Here is a 21,970-nt window from a genome sequence, read left to right on the forward strand (position 1 = left end):
CCATGGTTGACTTATTTGTAGAGCATGTCCATGAGCACATGTGTGCCAAAAATTCAAGTTAATCAGACATCAGGGGGGAAAACTGGCCTAGTGTGGTCTTTTTTTAATTTCTAGAGGGCGCTAGAGACATTTTTTTTATACCCAGATGTACCAGTCCAAAATAAAAGCCTCTCAAAATACCATATATACCCAAATGTGAGACCCAAAAATGATCAAATTTGTTAAATTTGGCATGGATAGCTGGACTGTTAACAACTTTTTGAATCATCTGAATCGTCTTTTTAAAATAAGGAATAAAAACACGACAGTTATCATTAAGGTGTAAATGTTTGCAAAGAAAGGTCAGATTCCTCCCAACCTCACCGACCTTGTCAGTGACTTCATAAAACTCTTAAATTATTATACGTGTACCTCTTTGCTACACGCAGCTGTCGCCTCCATGCATTTCTTTTTTTTTTGATGACGCAAGCGGCGGTTTCTTTTTCTCTTCCTGCTGTCTTCCTGCAGTCCGCTCCTCGGCCCCCGCCCCTGAGTGTCTGCTCCAGTCAGGGCCGGCCCTTCCTATTCCAAATTTGTTGGGGGCGCCCTCAAGCATAACACATTTTTCTCTACACAACTGTGATTAATGAAACAAAACCATGCGATAGAGACATTTCTTTATACAATAATGTGAGACCCCAAAATTATCAAATTTTTTACCAGTCCAGATATCCATACCAAAGCTAACAACTTTTTGAATATGATAAAGGCTCCCAAAAGCCCCGCAGTTTGTGAGAATGATAATAATAATGATAATATTTCCTTGAAATATAATAGGTTCCTCTACGACTAGTCGTAGAGGAACCTGGTGCTCCTCTAATAATAATGATAATATTTCCTTGTGATATAATAGGTTCCTCTACGACTAGTCGTAGCGAGGACCCTAAAAAAAGGACACCAAACGAAAGAAACCTCTGTGAGCAGTTGTCAGGTGTGTCGAGGGTGCAGGTTGAAGGCAGGCAGGCAGGACTCAAATGCAGGATTCAGATTTCCAAAATGTGCTTTTTATTTTGCACAAAAACTAACAGAAGCCAAAAGAACGTGCACCAACAATGAATGACGTTAGACAATGACGCGACAGGGGACAACAGACACACGGGGCTTAAATACACAAGGGAGGTGCAGGTGATTGGACACAGGTGGAAACACTCAGGCAATCACAGGACAAGGCAGGAAGTGAAGTTAACCCAAGACCACAAGGAACATGAAACTTCAAACTAAAACAGGAAGAGAGACCAAACCGTGACAGCAGTAAAAGTAGAGAGTTAACTGTGACATTCCAAGAGCGCACAGAGGTAACTCTGCTGCATTTTTGTTTAGTTTTGGGAACACATAAACACATGGCATAAGGAATTAACTGAGACAGATACTGGGGATATTATTTCATTTCTTGAACAAAACACCCAGGTCTAATCCCTGCAGTAGGAGTCACCCTGTCCCTGCTGGTAGTAGCATGAACTCGCTTGTGGTTTCAAAGGCGCGCCCTCAGCTCCATGCAAACATACTCATGCGGCTTTAGTTCACTGTCGCTTTCCTCGGGTGATTACAGCGAATGAAATATTTGCATTCGTAGTCCATTATAATCCTCATGCTCTGCCTCGAACTCAGCTGCTACCGGCTTTCTGGCTCCAACTGTGTCTTTGAACGGAGCGCCTTTAATAACACCACACTTCATACAGCTGGCATAAGCTCTTAACAACTTGTTCATACAATTAGGTGTCAGTTTATTAAGTACTCCAAGTAAAGCCACTCTCCTCTGGACGAATACATTTTTTTTCAGTTATAACTGAAAATAAAACACAAGTAACTTGGACTATCTTGGCAAACTACAAATATTTCTAGGATTCATTGTTGCTAAAGATGTTTTATGGTTAGCTAATATCTTCTGCACTGTATATTTTTAAGTGTATATATCCCTAAAATGATTGAAACAACATAGCCATGTTTGTATAACAACCTTTACATATCGCATTAATTAACTGTTTATTGAAGATAGTGTAGCTCAAACAGGAGTGTATACAATTTGTGCTACCACTCAATAGTGCTCAGATCAAAACAATGTTTTATAACTTACATTTTTATTATAAATAATCAACTCCTTTCAAATAAACACTTTTAACATGTGGTTTGGGCTAAACAAATTAAAGTATATATTTACTTTTCATGCATCTTTCATACACATTGCTCACTAAGTCCATTGCTTCCGCTAGACCATAGTTATCATAGTAGATCGATCCAAATGTGTATGCTGTGTTCTCCGAAAGTTTCCACACACAATTCAACACAATTTCACTTTTTTACCATTACCAACATTCTCAGTGGTAAATCATCCTCCACCCATTCACCATCAGAATGTAACATCCTCTGCCATAAATTTGCTTCATCTGTCGTTGAATCCATCCAAACAACTTCCACCCCGTAACTCTTTCCTGCACAGAAAAGCCCAGACATAATTGTATTAATGTAGAGGTAATGCTTGAATAATTAGTATTTATTATACAAAAAGTATATAATAAATGTAATCCCTGGTGTTAAATCAAAATGTAATCCTAGGTGTTCAAACCCGTATATCAAAGGTATCCAGATTGCAGCTTGTACCATTTTGATAAATAATACATCACATTTCATTTAACTGATGCTTCTATCCAAAGGAATTCAAAATATGTGCATTCAACCATGAAGGTACAGACCCCGAACAATAAGAATAGAAAAAGTAGAATTTCTTCATGAATTTTTTTCCAAATATATTTGAAAATTGTGTGTTTGAGGCAGGTAGACCAGCCATCCGCGAGTTACAATAGTCAAGGCCTGAGATGAAATGAGACAAGAGTCTGGACCAGAACCTGCGCCGCTTTCTGAATGAGAATGGAACGTATCTCCAGTGAAATTTAAACTGACCTGTTCCTAAACCAAGTCTCAGGCCGCCAATGTAGTGGTTGTTTAGTCGGTCATGATCCCACACCGTCATCTCCACACAAGCCTCTTTGAGGTGCTCCAATCGGACGCCATCGTACACCATGGTGTGATTGAACATCGGGTTGGCCGCCCTCTTCACCACTCGCGTTTTCTGTCTACTTTTCTTGCTTGTGTCAGGAAGTATGGTGCTGCAGCACAAGGAAAAAGGGAAGCCCGATTGAATTCTCATTTCAAAGGACCATTCAATGTTTATTGCAGTTCATCTTGATTTAACCGTCTGTTTGTCTTGATTGAATGAATTTTGTTACATTAAATAAACACAGCACACACTGTTGTGTGAAAAAAACACATTTTTCAGTGTTCTATTTATTATGTTTTATTTATTTATTGAATTCAGGCTCATTGTGGATGAAATCCTACCATTTCACAAATGGGTCCGTAACAATTCCTCTGACTGGAGGAAGATTCTTGCAATCTTTAACCCAAATTTGCACCTCACCAGTCTCCATCCTTGATGTTCTCTTACCTGTGGATGCAGTCACAACACAATCACTCAAAGGAAAGACTTTATGAAATATAAAGAGTTATCAGCTTACTGTGGGACATCTGTGGCAGGTATCTTAAGGCAACTCTCATCTGTCCTCTACTGTCCATCAGATGTGCGGGAGACGCTCTTGTACTTTGTCCTGAGACCTGAAGGATTGAGCCGTAGTGAGTAACCATCACACAAATCACTTTGAAAGAACCCAAAGCCTGTAGAAATAAATAATTTACCTTGTTCTTTAGTGCATATTCATTTATATGTGTGTTGTTGAAATCCCACTCTGACATATCAAGATCCACCTCACCCAGGAAACTGTTCCGCCCAAAAGTGTTGCTGTGCCACACGGAGATGTTCAAAGACTGGGTTTTGAATACTTCCAATACGATTTTAAACTATCAGGGGAGAAGTCAAAAAAGCTGTTTGTAATATATGGCTGCCAATTTATTTGATATGACAAATCTATAAAATAATAAATATGGTATTCTTGCCTTTAGGAGTTCGTTATAGGTGGGGTTAAGTGTGTTCTTTTTTACTGTGGTTTTTCTCTTTCCCAACTTTGTCTTGTCAGGGAGAAGGTAACATTTCACATACCTATAAGAAGAGACAGTAAAATTGATATTCTCAACTACAACATTAATTGAAGTTCTTCAGATGACAGCAGGAACTGACTGATTTCAAACATCCCCTTCCATTGTAAATGTTTTAGCCTCTTTTTTGCTCTGCCAGGTCCCTTTCTCCAACCCTTCTTCCAACCAAATATCATTGACATTTGCTATTCCTTTGCCATTTTGATGGTAAAGTACATAGCAAACACTTACGGATCAGAGCAGTTCTTCTTATTGTCTGCCACGGCTAGATCCCTGCAGTGCACAACAAATATGTGAAACTCTTTGAGCTTCTGAATGTAGTTTAAAGCGAAGTGGATGCTTCCATGGACTTCAATGTCTCCAACGTCCTCAGGGTAAAGGCTGCAGATGCTGCCGCTGACCTGTTGATATTGCCACAGAAGAGACAAAAACAACTTTTTGTCTTTGCCACGGGAAATAAATTGCATGCATTACCTTTTATTGTTTGTCTTTTTTTACCAGTGTCCTGCATTTTACCATGTGAGTCATTGTGACAAAATGTGGTCCTGGAGACTCTGAGTCTAGCAGGAAGTACCACGGGGTATTCATTATTTTCCCATGTCTCTGTATTTCTTTCTGTATGTCTTTTTGTATTTTAGTCTGTGTGAGTGTCAGTCTGTCTTGCCGTATGTCTGGGGACCAATTTGATCACCCTGGTATCTACGTTTCAAATTAAGCCCCCAGTGATCTGAGGCAAATTTCACATTGTAGTCAAACTTCTAATAATACTGTTGCTGAAACAGGGCGTGGAAATGTAAAGATAACGTATATTATAATATTTTAACTACAATATATTAACTTACTTAATAGAAGTGTATTCACTGGAATTCCATTTTCTCTAGTAGTGACTGCTGTAGAAAAAATTACATACGAAAATCTGCAAATGACATTTTTGTCACATGTAGTCTATTCCGATATTATATTAGCAGTAGTAGCAACGAACAAGCTGGTATGTATTTCTAACTCCGCTGATATACAAAATTGATGTCTGCCGAAACGCGCTTCTGGGTGCATCAACTGGGTGTAGTTTCCACTCCGACAACATGCTTCTAATAAGATCATGTCTTAACTATGCATCAATAGGCGTTAATGAAATACAACACACCACCTGCAATGCATAAAGTGGTTTAGACTAATTACGAACTTTCAATCTTGTATCCTAGAGAATATTCAAGTTTCCACAGGCAGGTTTGTTTGGTGTTTTATCAGGAATTTATTCTATTGATATCTATTGAGCTGCATGTGGACATACAGAAGCCATTCCTGAGGAGAGACTGAAGTTTGATGTGGAGCTGCCCGTGTTTCTTCTCCAGCCCAAATTAGTCTCAAAAGTGCTGTCACTGTCGTTCTGATGTCAGAGAAAAGCAAGAAGGACAGAATTCAATTCAATAATAAGAATAAACCAATCATTTAGATTTTACGCAAGAGGTTACGTTGGAAAATGACCACAGAATATAGTGATTGTATAAAAAATGTCTTGTCTTGTCTTATCTGTTGTTGTGCCTGTGCACTTTATATGTTTCACTGTGAGAGTGTGGGAAACGTTTTCTCGATTACCTGTATGCCTGACATGCAGGAATTGACAAATAAAGCTACTTTGACTTTGACTTTGAAAGAGTACTTAACCTCCTCCTGCTGAAGAACAGTCATGGACATGCCTGTTTTCATCTGCTTTGAGCTTGAGAGGGTAGATGCTGATGGTGGAAAAGAGATGCAACTTTGAATATCTTTCACTGATCCCATCCTGTGTATGTCACACTATGTATGGTTGGATTATGAGACAATTGCCCCAAGGGAGAACATGCAAGAGGCCCCAACGTATCATAATGGACAAAATGGTTGTTTGGTCTCTTTTGGCCATTTAGTGATATAGATTCCTGCAGCCTTTGAGGCGCCCCTCACATATTTGTTGTGAAGAAAAATATGTGAGGGGAGCCTCAAAGGCCATAGTCATTCATCCACTAAATAATGACATGTTGACATGGTTACCGTTATACACACTTTGATTCAATAGCTGTTATTTACATATCTCTATCACATACATGTTAGACGGAATAATGTTCTGCCATTACAACACAGCTTCATGACTCATGATCATTTGTATTCATTAACTTAAGAAAAAAAGAGTTTTGTTACTTGTTTGTAAGAAAAGGTTTTCCAGACTTTTGGAGGATGATGTGCACCTTGAAGAAAATCGTTTAAAGGCTGACAAGATGGGACTCGAACCGTCATCATAACCTGGCACAAATAAAACAAAATCAGCTTGGAAAATAGACTCAACACAGATATTACACATGTTCAGTTCATAAAAAAAATGTTTACTAAATCAGTTTTAGAGCTACAAAATTGCTGATGTGGCTTTGTAAACACAAGCAACATTACTTAAGTGTTTTCATTTTGTTATGATGAATCAAAAGGAATGTTGTTGCTGGTAACATCAGTCTGAATCATTACGATCACTGCATAATCTACATTTAACCTAACACAAATGAATTAGTGCTGGGCAACTTTATTCAGTAACGGGAATGTGGCTAAAATATTTGTTGTAAATCAGAACTTAAACATTAATGTAATCAAGTCAAATATAATTCCAAAGCTATTTGCCCCTGCCAGGGCATTAACGTTTTATCTAGTTAATGAAAAAACACCTTAGATCAAGTTAGATCATGGCAAGTTAACCTTTATAAATCATTTTTTCTGAACAGGTACCAGCATTAACAGTCTCTGTTCAGTAGTTTGGGTACTTGTTATAAATGTGTGTTGGTACATGTTGGTGATAATTAGTTATTGTTGTTTACAAGTAGTATTTGGAGGAACTTAGGACCCAGGGGGGATTCAGGTGTGGGGGGGAGAAGAGCATGGCTGGACCCGAATAGATCTAGATAAAGAGCTGAGGTTTGTGCTCACGTCTTGTGTGTATTTTAAACACAAGAGTAGTGGTCACAAATAACCTTTGTTCTATCAACTCCACCTGTAAAATATTTCAAATCTGGACTAGTTTGCTACTCTTTTCCATCTTTCTGTCCCTCCCAAGCCAATGCTGATCACCCGCCCCACCCCCTGCCCCGGGGCCAATAAAATAATTGTCTGCATTGTTTAATTAACAGAGGTGGGACAAAGTCATTGTTATGCAAGTCACAAGTAAGTCTCAAGTCGTTGCCCTCGAGTCCCGAATCAAGTCGAGTCAAAGATGAGGCAAGTCCCAAGTCGAGTCAAAAGTCTTACCATTTTAGTTACGAGTCATTTCAAGTACTCTTATTATAGTGGGGACGGGGAACCCTGGGTGATGGTGCGCTGCCTCACAGACCTAGACTACGAAGGGAAGGGTAATGGTGGATCGACTGTGACTGTGTTATAGTACTTTAAAACGGACGTTGACATAATGTTGGCGAGGATTTCCATCGGAGTCTGAATCCGGGTTCAAAAATCCCGATTTTTGTAAGCATGAACGAGCTGTCTTGTTGATACGGTAAAATGGACTGCAGTGATTGGATGTCGTGCAGGCAGCGCGCGCTCTCTGCATACAGGTGGCGCACATTTTTTTGACAGATGCAGATAAACAGAGCGGTGCGGCGGTGTGAAAATGTTTTCCCCTAGTTTTCATGGGAAGTAGCAAGTCTTCTCGAGTCAAAAGGCTCGAGTCCAAGTGAAGGCACGAGTCATCGATGTTAAAGTCCAAGTCGAGTTGCCAGTCTTTGTACGTTTTGTCGAGTCGAGTCTGAAGTCATCAAATTCATGACTCGAGTCTGACTCGAGTCCAAGTCACATAACTCGAGTCCACACCTCTGTTAATTAATGTGTTAACGCAATAATAACATGTTAACTTGGTCAGCACTAGATGGAGGAATTTGTTAACTCTGAGACTCACAGCAGCTTTAATGTGTTAACTCGAAAAAGAAAAAAAAAACATCACTATGGTATTCATTTCTCAATCCTTGAAGAAATTAAAAAGCTCACTGCCTGAACTGATCCGGGACAAAGACCAGGCCTTGGCTGTTGTATTTTGACTGGCATTTCCATCATTATTTTGCACAATCCAAGAACTGATGCCGTGAAGATTCCCCTCAATGGGACTGTCACTGTATTTTCCAACAAAGTCCGCACTTTGCGGTGATTGTAAAGCAATATTAGCTCTATCTTGGTGAAGAAGAGGGACATCAGACTCCACCTTTGGCCCGAGGAAGGGCTGTTTATCCTGAGGGATGAAAGATCTGACAAGGCTTTGAAGAGTCAACATCTTCTTTTTTGATGGTGGTGTATTAGAGGAGCTTGAACTACATTGATATGTATTCACATTACCAAGGTAAGCCCCTCTGTCCTCAGGATGAGGAGGGAGAGGCTGAGAGGTGATGCCTACGCCAGGTTTAGTCTCTGTCAGCAGACTCTTCTCCTGTCTTGGTACTGTTGTTGGCTTCCCTTGTTGCTCTTCAACAAACTTAGATTGGGGGTTGATGTCTATTGAAAAGGCTCTCAAGGAGGAACCTTCCAGTTTGCATTTCTTAGGACTGAAGGATTCTCTAGGCAGGACCCTGGGATGGCAGGTCTTAGATGGACTCCTCCTGATTTCGTCATTTTTTGGTTTTGAAGTATGGGATTGTCTCAAACTAAGGGGCCTTTCCTGATACTCAGTATCAGCTTTGACTTGATATTGGTGACATGCTGATTTTACATCCCCAGTGCTTCCATAACTGACTATCGCTTTTGCCTCTTCGTCAGACTCCTCTCTGATATCTAAGGATGTTCTCAAATCCGACTGTTGAGAAACATCTTTGATATTGAGTATTGAAATGCGGGAGTCTACAGCAATAACCATGGGTCCGTTATATTCCTTTTCCAAGAAATGCTTAGCCTTACTGATCTTGGCTGGCTTGTCCCCTTGAGGACTGGAGCTGGATTGACTTGGAAGGGGAATTTGAATATCCCTCTCTAGATTTTGGGTGTTGAGGGCTAGACAGGAAGGTATAGGAATGATAACATTATCCTGTGGCTCAGAAATCTTTGAGTTTCTCACTGAACCTGTTAAAGAGTCACGTGTCTCTTCATATATGATGACTGGATTAGCTCTATATGTTCCATCTTCTTTAAATAAATCTACAAAGAAGCTGCTGTCAGACTGTGGTGACTTGTCAGCTGTGTCAACTTTAATTTCCTTTTGAGGTGACATATTTGTCTTCATGCTTGCTAAATCAAAGTTAGTCTGATAGCCATGTGGAGCTTCTACTCCACTCTTGGAGTCATCTTTTTGCCTTTCCTCTTCAGTGGTAAATACAATTTTGGGACTACTTTTCTCTCTCTCCCAGAGAGCTTTCAGATTGGATAGTCTCTCCGAAAGTTGAATAGCCCTACTTTCTGTTGCTTCCTGGTGAGGGTCTACGGAGGTCACTGTTACTTTAAACGGTGTATTCTGAAATGAGGTAACTTGTAGTGTTCCTACCTCTGTTGTTTCAGAGGGTTTAGCGTCTTGTATGAAACTTCCAGGTTTGTCTGTGGTCCTACTTGCCACACCTTGACAAAGATTCTGGGTGTTGCCTGGTTCCTTCTGCATACCTATCTTCACCTCATCTTCTTTTTGACTCTGCACATCCGTAGTATTCTCTTTTTCTCCTCTAAAAATTCCAAGCAGTCTTGGTTTAGACTTTGGTGAAACAGTAGAAGATGTACCCGTTAAGCCACAATTAGACGGCTTGATATTTGAAAGGTTCTCAACAGCAACGTTGGTTCTTTCTTCAGGCAGCTTTTGGTGAAGAATGTTGCATCCAGTCAGGTAGTCTGTAGAGTGAGTCTCAGAGTCATGGTCTCTCTCCAGCTGAACCGTTTTGCCTGACTGCTCAACCAAAATGAGTTTGGACACTGAAGGGCTTGGAAACTCTGAAATACAGTGCTTCGAGACTTCTGCAAAGACAGCAACCACAAATTGAATTAAGTATGCACATTATGTCTACTTAACATTGCAATGTATAATAAAGATAGCTGTGTAGGACTTATTTTGGCGTATCACTGTCAAATAAAGTGCCGCTATGTGTTTTAATTCCACATGCAAAATGTAATTTAGCTGAAAAAATTAGCTGACTCTGTTTTAAATAAATTTCTTACCAACAAGTTGTTGACTAGCTTCCTGACCAACTTCCTGGATGTTTGCCTCAGTTTTGCAATTGACGCCACCTTCCTGTAAATCCACCTGACTCGGAGTGAGCAAAGGCCTATGTGTGCAAACAGTGGCCCTGCCAGTATCCTCAAGTTCACACTTATTTTCCACCTCAGAGGGAGTCAAGGAGTCAACGTCAAGCAAACGGTTCTCTCCCAGCTCTTTTCTGTCTTGCCACTCCACTCCACTATGACTGACAGTGGAGCTGAAACTCACCTGCTTCCTGTCTATCCATCTGTTGGTGAGAGAATTCAGGCTAACTGCACTCTGCAGGTCCAGGCAAGACAACGAGTCTGTGGAGCTAAAAGCGTAAAAATGCTTAAGGATGCCCCTCGGAACAGCAGAGCTACTCTGCTGACCTCCTGGCCTTTCTTCCTCAACAAAGCAGTCCTGAGAACTGGGGACTTTTTTTTTTTCAATCATTGCCATCGTAGTAGATGCATTCTGATTGGTGATTGGTTGATCAGTAGGGTCTTGTTTAAGGTTAGTAGCATAAGAAATGCAGCTATCAGATGAAGGTAAAGGCTCTGAAAGAGACAAAGACAAATTAATAGCATTAAAACCAACATTAGCTGTGTTTTTGTCAATGAGTTTAGAAAAGACTCACAGGTGTACCTCAGCAACACTAAACTATTCATTCAAGTTTAAAACTGTTCAAAACCGCAATGTCATAGTTGTGAAGAGTTTTATTTGTCTACATTATTACTTTGACTGCATTCTTTCATTTTGGCTGGGAAATTTGGTTAGCTTGTGAAGCTAGTTATAGTTCCTTACTGTCTATCTCTATTATCTTACACCACGAGTACTTCTTCAATGTGGTATTGGCGTCCTCAAGATCTTCTTGGTTTCAACCCTGTCTCCAATTTGATCATCTTATACTTGGTCTTGTCTTGGTCTCAGACGACGAAAACTCAGGTCTTGTTCTTCTCTTAAACTTAATACTATCTGGTCTTGGTCCTGCCTTGGTTTAGTTGGTCTTGACTAGAAAACTGTGTATTGGTACTTAAAGGAACAGTATGTACAATTTAGGGGGATCTATTGTTGATGAAATGGAATAAAATATGATTATGTGTGTTTTCTTAAATGTGTAATTACCTGCAATTATTTTGTTACCTTCGAATAAGCACGTTTTGAATGAACCATTTTGAACCTTGGGTATGAGAAAGGCATATTGCTGTTTTGAACCAATTATTAAGACGCCCAATCTGTGGAATATTAGTTTTTATCATTACGTTTTCAAGAACTATTTATGTCAAGAGCTTGTTGCGTATGTAAAAAAATAATACTTGTACAGTGAGCCTTTTTAAATCTGTCAATTTTGGTCCTTTTTGTATAATTTCTCCCGCAATAACATTGGTTTTCATAGCTCCTAAAAATCTCTAAAAGCTCTAAAAATTTCCACCAGCCAGAAGTCATGCGGTAAAGATTAAGGCTTTGGAATGTGTAATCCTCTGACTAGTCAGGAAGCCTTGTGTATTTGGACTTCCCCTCACTCTGAACACCCCTGGGAAAAGTGGACCCTGCGCTCTGGCTCATTTCCCACAGACCGGAAAAAAACACAATATTGAGAGAAACAAAAATACAACAATTTAAATTGAATTCTAAGAATCATCTGTTTTGTAAAATTAGCACATGGCTTTTTTTCACGAGCTACTACCTATTTTTGAACTACTAAGTGCCTGCACAAAATTGAATTCTTCCCTTTTTCCATAAAAATGTAAAAACACCTTCTCTGAAATGGCAACAAAAATTAGATGCAACTAAATCAGACGATAGAATTGTTAGCCTGTACATGCATTTCACTGACATGCAACACTGCTCATGTCAACATGCTGTTCATTTGAGAGGTTGAAGCATAAAGGGGCCGCACACCTAGAGGTCGTATTGATTGCTAAAAAACAGACTTACGAAGTTTGTAATGTATCTGCTTTCACAATTTGTCCATCAAAACATCAGCTCAATTCAAAACACATGTTAGATAGAAATCCTTCTCACACCCACAATAGTAGCACAAACTGAGAAAAATTATGAAAACTCACCCTCATGTTGTGTCGGGGTTGGATCCACTGATCTGTCCATTAACTGACTGTCTTTGTTTTCACAACTGTGACTTTCAATTATGTCACTGTTGAATGGGTTTTGTCTTTGCTTGAATAAAAGAATATGATCAATCAAACACTTGTATCTACTCAATTTTTTAGATTGATTTAATGTGTCAGAATCCTACCTTTGTAGGTAAATGTAAAACTGTTGTAGGTGTATCTTCAGTGGTTTCACATGGCTTTATATTTTGATACCTATTAGAATAAAAAAAAAACCACAAGATCTATCCACTTACTGTGTGCACAATTCCACTCAGTGGCAACCACAACCAAATAATTGTATCCAATTGTATTCAAGTTTATGCATGAGTCTATATTACATATATATATATATGCATAAGAGTCTATATTCCCTGAATCAGGGATGTCAAACTCTGGCCCGCGAGTCACATCCGGCCGTACCATCAGCCTCACCACTAACACACCCCCCCCCCCCCCCCCCGTCAACCATACCATTCACCAGTTGGAGGATATAGAGTTACACCAGCTGTATCCTTGACAAGTGATCAGAACAAATGTGTTACTTTTTTCTAGATTAATCTATGCTTCATTGGCAAAAACATCCTTTAAAAAGTTAACAAACAATAAACCATGTTACTGAACAATTTGCTTCTTGTTTGCTTCCAAAAAGATAGCACCAATATTTTTCTCTGAAATAGTGCTAGATGTGAAGGATAAAACAAAGATGTAGGTCTGGAAATTTGCTTTACAAAAGTAATTGTTGATGTGGGACTTCTGCTCACAAACTACGTCCTGCGTCGGTGAGCTAACCTCTCATCGCTGAGCTGCTCTTGAAGGAATCCACATGCAGGTGGGACGAACACTTCTTTGGTCTCACTGCTGACAGAACATGGCTTCTCGGGCATCAGCTGAGAGGGCTCCACTATAACGCAGCACACACAGGACATAGACACTGTAAATAAAATGTTAACCGAGAACGCCAGACGACAATGTCCCCTGATGCCTGTGTATTAGGTGATCAGTAAGGAGACTTAAGTAGATATAAATAAATACCATTTCTTTTTACAAATATCTTCTTAGACACAGAGAGCTTTTTGAGGTTTACGTTATAAATCCTTTGTCGATTATTGATCATGAAATATACATTTGAGACTATTGAGATCAATTCCATTCAATAGGTTGTTTCTGTGATTTCAAGAATTGCAATGCAGGACTTGGAGGCCTCACGTATGGTCAGCGGTTTATGGAAGTGTCTTATGGAGGCCCTGATGATCTCTGAGCCATGTATGAGATCCTGGTGTCGTAGCTGCTTGGTTTCGTAGAACCATTCTCCGGTCATGTACCTGAGCCGGCACTTATCCCTCACGGTCCTCTGGAGGTTCCTGAACACAGACACATCAATGGGACATGTGCAGTCATTACTTCATTATTCAGAGCACTCAACTCAGAAAGTCATTTATTGTATTGCTTTTTACAATGTTGTGCTGCAAGCAACATTTCCCTCTGCAGTTTAAACTTCTATGTAGCAAATATATGTTCCTTCTGCAGACAAACGCATTTATCCTGTCTACACCATCTCATCAGTGACGGATCACACTCTAAGAGCCTGGGGTTGGCTTATGCTTTGAGACAGAACACAGCACTCACTGAACACGCTGCTCCTCAGCCTTCTTCAGCTCAGCATCTCTTTTTAACACAGCCCGGATGGTCTCCTGCTCCTCCCCCGTAAGGAAACTCAGATCGATCATGGTGACTGCTGCCACTCGCCGTGTCCTCAGCTTTCTACTGCTTTGGGTTAGTGTCTAGAGGCGGAACATGATCACAGCTTAAGACCTCCCAAAGTTCTTGGCTTTTTCTTTAAGGTAGTCTGAGCGGTTATGTGTGACATGCGTTTTATCGATTGTACAAAATGAATGCTCCTAATTGTAGGCTATGTTTTATACCAGTTGGGCTTCTTTTCTGTTGCTGTGTTCGACCCTTTCCAAACCGGTTTGAACTTGAAATTTGAAAAGAATAAAGAAAATCATAATATATTTTGTTATGTGAGATAGAAGAATGTCTGCTTATTTTAGTGCATCACTCAACAGAAATTATTGATGGATCACTAATATTATCAGCAAAATATTTTGGTAATTAATGAATTGTTCAAAAGTTAGATTTTTAGTTGTTTTTATTAGAACTGTTGTATTTGTAAAATGAGCAAGTTAAATATGTCACAGGAATATTAATCAGCCTAATTAGCAGTATTATATGTTTATGTGATCATTAGCTGAATCCCTCAAATTTGATTAGGCCTTGGCTGTAACTAACACCAAACCATCACAATCATAATCATTGTGATATTCAATGGAGGTTAATGGGTAAGGTGTATCGTAATACAGGTGAAACTCGAAAAATTAGAATATCGTGCAAAAGCTCAAAACTCAAAAGGTGAAGGTAATATATTATATACTCATTGCATGCAAAGTGAGATATTTCTGATTATGGCTATATATTTATATATTAGTTTCACCAAAACAAAACCGAATCGAGAACTCCGCTACAACACGCCTGAAACTAAAAGCTGATGGAGGAAACTGCAAAGGATCAGTTCAAGACAGCTTTCACATTACACAGTAGTTGATCCTTGTTTAATAGCATTATTCATTATTTTTTTGGAAATGCAATGGAGCGAAATTGTAACTCACTCAAATCAAAGTAATTGGTCAAATTTGTAAAATATGGACAACATTGCAGGACCTTTTGGTTGTCCTACAAGTTAAGAAAGAACTCAAAGAAAAGCTCCAGTTATGATAGGGAGGACAGCCTGGGCACCTCTACAAGGACACAGGTTGATACATGGTCAGCTAGCTCTGTTCTGAGAAAAAGATCTTTAATATTAGTTAGCATATTTTGTTGTCTTCTGTTGTCTGTTCTTTCATTACAGTCCTGACAGTAACTATTAATGTTAGGTCCAGCTCCCGCAAAAGGTTAATGCTAATCTTCCAGCAGATATCTTGATCATGCAATCACAATCACAATTTTTAAGAAACAAAAAGATTGCTAATTTTAAGACATTTTGTTAATGTTGTTTCCACCACACAAATGTTACGGTTAGGATACATAAACCTTACCTGATTAAAAGAATCAATACCTTCACAAATCTTTGAGTTTGTGTTCATGCCAAAAGAAAAACACCAAATACAACTTACAGCAGTTGCTGTTTTTCCTTTGAAAAGATCAAATTGATCAAATGTTGCCCGAATGTACAAATGTGAGAATCTGTTGGAAACTTGAATTTTCAACTGAACTGAAATTAACTTGAATTTGTATGATGTTCATACGGAGAAAATTCTTCCTTCTTACGATTGTACTTACCTACTCTCTTGAAGGTGATGAGTGTTATTGTCATCTAGCTGCTTTGGAAAACGGTACTTGTGACCTTAAAATGGTTGTGGTTGCCCGATGTTTTCTCCCATTGTTTATTCATTATCCAAGTTAAGGAATTTTTACTCGCCTCCTATTCTGGAATGAAGGGCTGCATGACCATTAAGCTGTGAGAAACCCTGAAAAGCTTTATCCTGGTTAAACTCACACTAGTGAAATTAGGATTATTTCCTTGTTTAAAAAAGGAAGAATGTTGCATGTTGAGTTTAGTAAAAAAAGAAAGTGCAGCTGGAGAACTTATTTCATTGTAATGGTAGTGATATTTTAGTTCCTCTTCATTGCAAAATATGTAATAAACTCCATTATTGCAAAAATATATTTTTTTAGAAGTAACTTGACTATTGGCGTAAAAGAAACACTGGATAGAATCACCCAAGTCTTTACACTGAAAGCTGGAGTGGTGACACAAATCCTTAATGCCATCAGCACTGACCGAACACAAAGCGGGGACTAGCAGCCATTCATGTCAAGAGTACTACTAAACTCCAACCCCTCAAAGTTCGTGGAACATTGTTAATGGGATTTTACTAGTTTATAAAAAATGTGTAACTTGATATTGTTAAACATAATGTCAAACTGTCTTGACATCTGGTTAATATTTAGAAGTTGCTGTTGTTCAGTTAATACTAGATAAAATATGATTGTACATTCATTCATACTATAAGAAGCAAATGATATGCCATGTTTCTGTCCAAACATTCCAGTGCAACCCAACAAATCTGCCTGGGGATACCGCATTTAAATGGATGCATGTATTTAAAGATTCAGCTGTTCAACAGAAAGTTCAGCTGCTATATATAGAAATTATAAAACTAAATAATTAAAAATGTATACGGCAATTTTATTTTAATTTAACAATCTATACCATATTCCTTTGGTGTTTTAACTTGACTGGAGTGAGTGAACGTAATGACCTAATAGTTTGTTACATTTGCAATCTGCTATGTCACCAGTTTACGACAGAAGAAATTGTATTTTATCAAGGCTGCTGAACAGTGGAAGAACAGCAGCATACAGCGTTAACTGAGAAACAAGTTGTGATGTCAGGAAGCAGTGAGCTCACCTTTCGCGGTTGCTCCTCGCTGGGTGGTAACCAACCTGCAACTGGATCCAGAGCTGCTGCAGCTGGATGAAGCTGCAGGCCCACAGGGGCAGGGGGAAGCAGTGAGCAGCAAGGAGGTCCTTCTCCTTTGTTAGGTCCCACGGGACAGAAGGCGTGTATAGGGCAGAAAACTTTTAACTGTTCAAAGTGTTTCCACACCCAAGTTCAAAAGTTGACATTCTAAATGTCTGAATAGGAAGGAAACGTGTATTTGACCTCAGTAAACAGCTAATATGTTCAGTACAGAAACACTGATACACAATATACACTACACACACACACACACTTAAAGTTGTATATTACTATAGAACTTGATTTTACGCCAGTATTTTACGCCAGAGTACACCATGGTGAAAATTGTTCTGCACTCTGTGCTGATGGCAGCTATCCGACACTATAAAGCGTTCTCTAATGTCTTATGGCTTCCTCTACATCAAACATCAACCGCAATCTTTTGCTCCCAGATAACAATCTCATAGACTCCTTGGCAAATAAGAAAATAAAGTTAAAAGAGACATTGTTAAATTGTATGAATAGAACAGCTCAAACTGATCTAAAACTCCTGATTATCATCTCTGTTAGTGGAGTTGAAGTACTGACCATGGACCTCAATATCCCCGGTTCAGGTCCAGAGATGTTTTTTTTTTTTATTTATATAGTGTGGCTTGTTTCTGCTCTCTGAATTTAGTTTCTGTGCTTTCAAATATTACACAGTGTTGTGTTCAAGAATCTTTAGGCTTGGATGAGGGACTTTGGGATTCGTTGAGTTATTATATAGTGGTTTTATTAAAAATAGACGTTTGACGTAGATAATCTCAATTGAGGGATCCCAGGCTTTCACAGTCCAATTTGCTCAATCTTTAAGACCATGAATAAAGGGCAAACACAAGTTGTATACATTTATAAACACGGGAACATTTTGAAAACATCTCAATGTGAAGAATATATATATTCAATATCTGCAATGATATGGAGTATATTGAAAGGATTAGGGTTGGGTATTGTAATTTGAATGATTCCGATTCGATTAATATGAAAGGCCATCAGAGCACAGGTACAGAAAATATTTTCATATTAAATGGAGTATAGATGGATGTAATAAAGAGTCAAGTGTCACAAGTGTTTCACAAACAACATTAACACCACAGCTAAAACTCCACCACCTACATAAATAGATGGATGTTTTTCCATGGTTAGAGGAATTGGTAAGGGAAATGGTCAGAGGATCTAGAAAGGGCTGGACCGGACTAAAGGTCTATATGTGTCATGGGGGTTGCTGCTGGTGCGGAGGGAGGCAGGACTCACACGCAGAGTTTCCAAGTTTCCAAAAAAAGGTGCTCTTCATTCCAAAACAAGGCCAGGGCAGACATGCACAAACCACAGCATGATTTAACATTGACGCGACAGGGTACAACAGGCACACAGGGCTTAAATACACTAGGGAGGTGCAGGTGATTGGGCACAGGTGGAAACAGGCAATCACAGCTAACCCAGGGACACAAGAGACATTAAACTACAAAATAAAACAGGAAGCAGAACCAAACCGTGACAATCTGCACCTCTGCACACTATTCACAACTAATTTCCTCGTAATCCAAGTTTGATCAGTAATTGCATGCAGCATGTGTGCATTTCGGACTATATGGAAGCTCTTTAATACTTCCCAGAGAATCTTACTCTAAAGCAAACAATCCAGTCCAACTTATTTAAGAATTGTCATTTACTAAAAAAATAAGGACTTAATTAGTGATGAGTCTATTAACTTTCCAATTCATTCAATCATGAGAGTCGGTGTCTCACACAAACACACTTTCATCTTCCTACTGCTGCATCCAAACTGAGGTGAAGTGGCAGCACAACAAAGAACCTTTTCATTGCTCCTGGAGATGCTTACCAAGCAGGATGTAACTTGTATTTCAAGGTTCTTTTGTGTGTCAATGCACCTGTGAGTTCAGCAGAAGATTACTCCATAAAGATGAAGGCTCAGACCCCTCACAATTTACAATATCCGATCAGTCTCCACTAATTTTTCCTGAATGTTGCCATTTATGGGGAAGGCCACAAATGTCAAGTAGAAACTGGGGGGGTCGTGGGTGCGTATCAACGGTCCGTTCTCGCCGTCTTAGGTATTGAGAAACGGCCAAGGAAAGGAGGTTCTAAAATGTCCTCTGTAAGACCTGAATACCTTCAGGTCCTGTCAGACTGCACTAATCAGCTAATACGGAACAGCTGTGTAACCGTGACAACAGAGCAGCTGCAGTCACTAACGAGCACAGAGGACAAAGAGAGACAGTGATTTACACAGAATCCACACGGCAAACAAATGTCCCCTGGAGCAAAACTACATGGGGTAGCCAACAAATAATTTCAGTTTGAGAGACAAGACCCGAACGCATCAGTGTAGTTTTCATGTCGTTTTGTGTCTTAAAACTGCTCAACTAGCAGTTTACAAAACATGTACCTTCTGAGTTTTTTTTAGAAATATGTCGGCAGATTTGTATTGTAGACTATGGGGCTTGAGACAGACTTTGTCTTACTCTCGCATTCCTCAGGACAAAAGTAAATAACTTTGGGATTCCATACCCATGAGTCCGACCACCACAAGCACGGCATCGTTTTGATCCAAAATTGAAAAGTGAATATCGTGGCCGTGAGGGCAAAAGTGCTCTTTTTTTAAACCAAAATCTGATGCTTCCCTCAATTTCCGGAACATTCCAAAGCTGCCCTGCTACCGCAGAGGCCACACTCAACTGATGAAAACAGATATGGAGCATAGTGTTACTCCTTAGTGAATGACAAACCACTCAGACAGAAGTCCAACAATTTTGTCTCTAAATGAAAATCAGATGTCAATTATTGATCAGGCTAAATTCCTGCTCATAATGAACTGACTTGGTAAAAAAATACATTTGACACAAGCGGTCCCTGAATACATTTTCTTCAGTAAAGCGATCGCTGGCTTTACTTCCCTGTGCCACATAGGGGGAAATTAATCTATGGAGTCTAAACCAGACAATATTTTTCATGGACAACCTCAATAAATATGGTCTTTAACAAATAAACATGGAGTCAATGTAAGGAAGCTTGCACTTTATTGGAAAGATAATCCAACAAACAAAAATATAATCTGTAGGCACAATGCAGCAGACTCTGCTCAGTGAATGGATTCAGGGCCACTTTAATGTTCAGACCATTTATCATACCTGCACTCGCCTGTTCCTGTGATTTGCAGGAAAAAAATGATATACACAAAGCACTGATCAACAGTACTCTTAACAAGTTGAACCCCTCCCCCTTGTTACCAGTCTTAAACCGAGCCTACACCCAGTGACTCACCATGCCCCCCCAATGTCTTGAATGCCGCAGTGTGTGAACGTGATCTAACCATGAAAGGAGTCATGCACATTCTGGTTGGACCAGGGCAGCCAGGAACTCTGTTAAATGGGAGAAAAAATGGCATGCCAAAAGTAGATCGCTTTTAATGCAATCTCCATCACAAAGTTTAGTCCTAATGTAAAAAATGTTCCTTTGCCAAACTTGTAGACCTCATCCTCACCAATTTGATGTTACTGAATTCAGATTCTCAGTGACCCTTGGAGCCACAGATAACCGTAAAAGGCATCATGCGAATACAGAAAATATTTTGTGCCAAAACAGCAAAACATTTAATTCACTTTTTCTTTATATCAACTTATTTTTTTAAAGAAAAAAAATCTCAATCACTCAAAATCCAATTTAAATATCAATCATACCCATGTATAAACCTAAATACCGTCCCCATGGAGATCAGTGACTTTTGACAATTACTATGTTCTGTAATGTTATCTATAGATAAATAAATAAAAATACACAAGGAATGTCTACTGCAAACAATACATAAAAAGATGAAATATAAAGACAAGTTTGTAATTGCTTTTGTAATTTGGGCATGCAATTATGATGATCAAAAGACAATTCAAACAATGTATGTGTGACCGCAAACCAACTTTGACATCAGTTTTTTTACCTGGAGAAAAAAAAAAAAAACCTCCCCTGTGAGTGTGGTGTCTTAGTCTAGGGTGGATCTGTGAAGAAGTGTCTGAATGGCAGCCCACTCTTCTTCTCCGAGGACTTCACCATGACCACAATGTTCCCTTTGATGCCTGTTGGAGATGGTCCGAGCCGCTTCTTTGCCGTTTTTTTTTCTTCCAATGAGTCTAATCGGGGTCTTTTATTCCCGGGAAAGAGGCAAATTCAGTTGAAGGAAAAAGCAGGTTTGCTTGAGTCATCTTCGTTGTGAATAATCTTTAGGAGGGGGAAGACCTCCTCCCCACTTCTGGTTAGATAAAGTGCATCTGATAATCAAAACACAAGAGAAAAATAATCGGCGTCATCTTTTTGGATGACACACAATACAATAACATGGGAAAACCAAAGTGTGCATAGCTTGGAATGTGAATTAAGAACTCCAGTACACAAGAGATCAGAATTATTGGTTATTTAAAACCTGCTGTGGAGAAGGACAACTGAAGTCAAAGCTAATCTTCTAGACTTAACAAAAAGAGGACCCGTCCTGCATAATAGTAGAATCAAGTAGAAACTTTTATCTGGCTCAGACAGGCTTGCAAGTATCGGGTGGAAGAAAGGGGACATTGTAGATGCAGACGTCCATTACCTGTGCACTTGGACTGGATCCAAAGGGATTGCCTGGTCTCATCCCTGGTTGGGTGTACATAATTGTGGGTTGTGTAATCATGGAGCCGACATGGGGAGGCTGAGGGGTGAGAAAAAGAATCAACAAGGATGGATTAGACAACTGCTGTGCTCCCACCATGGCATAAAACCAAGGCTGTTTTGGCCCTGTGGTTTTGCAGTGCTGCTTCATTAGTTGGCGCCGCAAAGACAACCGCCAGCACCCTGAGGGCTGATGACTAACCGCTAGCACCCCCCCCCCGAGCCAGACCAGTTGAGAACCACTGCCTTGAACTATAATTCTATGACACACATCTCCACAAATTAAGGTGGAGGAATGGTTTTAATCCTATATATGGTAACACATCCAGCAGAAAGACAAGAGACACACTTAAAATAATGCAGCAGCTGAGAAGGCCTTTTTGTCCCAGGTCCAAT

The 21,970-nt window shown here is 39.5% G+C and overlaps 2 protein-coding genes across 11 annotated transcripts in view; both read right to left on the reverse strand.

Annotated features, from left to right (window-relative positions):
* Positions 1-1,983: 1,983 nt before the first annotated feature.
* Positions 1,984-19,671, reverse strand: sytl2a (synaptotagmin-like 2a). 2 transcript variants are annotated; one of them, XM_037467510.2, is made up of 18 exons: positions 18,756-19,671; positions 13,981-14,135; positions 13,561-13,715; positions 13,144-13,255; positions 12,498-12,567; positions 12,310-12,418; positions 10,219-10,797; positions 8,083-10,017; positions 6,262-6,363; positions 5,752-5,819; positions 5,378-5,473; positions 4,318-4,487; positions 3,988-4,090; positions 3,730-3,891; positions 3,552-3,648; positions 3,376-3,481; positions 2,938-3,143; positions 1,984-2,468 (listed from the first exon to the last, which is right to left on the reverse strand). In XM_037467510.2, exons 2-18 carry the CDS (start codon positions 14,079-14,081, stop codon positions 2,329-2,331), a joined length of 4,311 nt encoding a protein of 1,436 aa, XP_037323407.2. In that variant the 5' UTR covers positions 14,082-14,135; positions 18,756-19,671; the 3' UTR covers positions 1,984-2,328. The 2 variants fall into 2 exon arrangements, with proteins under 2 accessions (XP_037323407.2, XP_062413986.1); XM_062558002.1 differs by lacking the exon at positions 18,756-19,671 and adding an exon at positions 16,823-16,993.
* A 265-nt stretch (positions 19,672-19,936) lies between these two features.
* The window catches only part of picalma (phosphatidylinositol binding clathrin assembly protein a), a 31,476-nt gene continuing 29,442 nt past the window's right edge, over positions 19,937-21,970 (reverse strand). For all 9 annotated transcript variants that reach the window (XR_005120036.2, XM_037467535.2, XM_037467538.2 and 6 more), the window contains 2 exons: positions 21,516-21,614; positions 19,937-21,195 (listed from right to left, as the gene is read on the reverse strand). Coding sequence is in view for 8 of the 9 variants with exons in the window: in XM_037467535.2 (XP_037323432.2) it covers positions 21,181-21,195; positions 21,516-21,614 (114 nt within the window). In the remaining variant the exon portion in view is untranslated. The remainder of the gene's footprint in view (positions 21,196-21,515; positions 21,615-21,970) is intronic.

The sequence above is a fragment of the Pungitius pungitius genome, chromosome 16, assembly GCF_949316345.1.
Source record: "Pungitius pungitius chromosome 16, fPunPun2.1, whole genome shotgun sequence".
NCBI classification, from domain to species: domain Eukaryota; kingdom Metazoa; phylum Chordata; class Actinopteri; order Perciformes; family Gasterosteidae; genus Pungitius; species Pungitius pungitius.

Excerpts from the sequence above, each read along its gene's own strand:
- sytl2a (XM_037467510.2), bottom strand. The coding sequence starts at position 14,081 with ATGATCGATCTGAGTTTCCTTACGGGGGAGGAGCAGGAGACCATCCGG. Across the intron at positions 6,364-8,082 it reads GTCCCGGATCAGTTCAGGCA|GTTATGATGACGGTTCGAGT; the intron begins GTGAGCTTTTTA and ends TATTTGTGCCAG. Across the intron at positions 3,482-3,551 it reads CCTGCCACAGATGTCCCACA|GTAAGAGAACATCAAGGATG; the intron begins GTAAGCTGATAA and ends CTGCATCCACAG.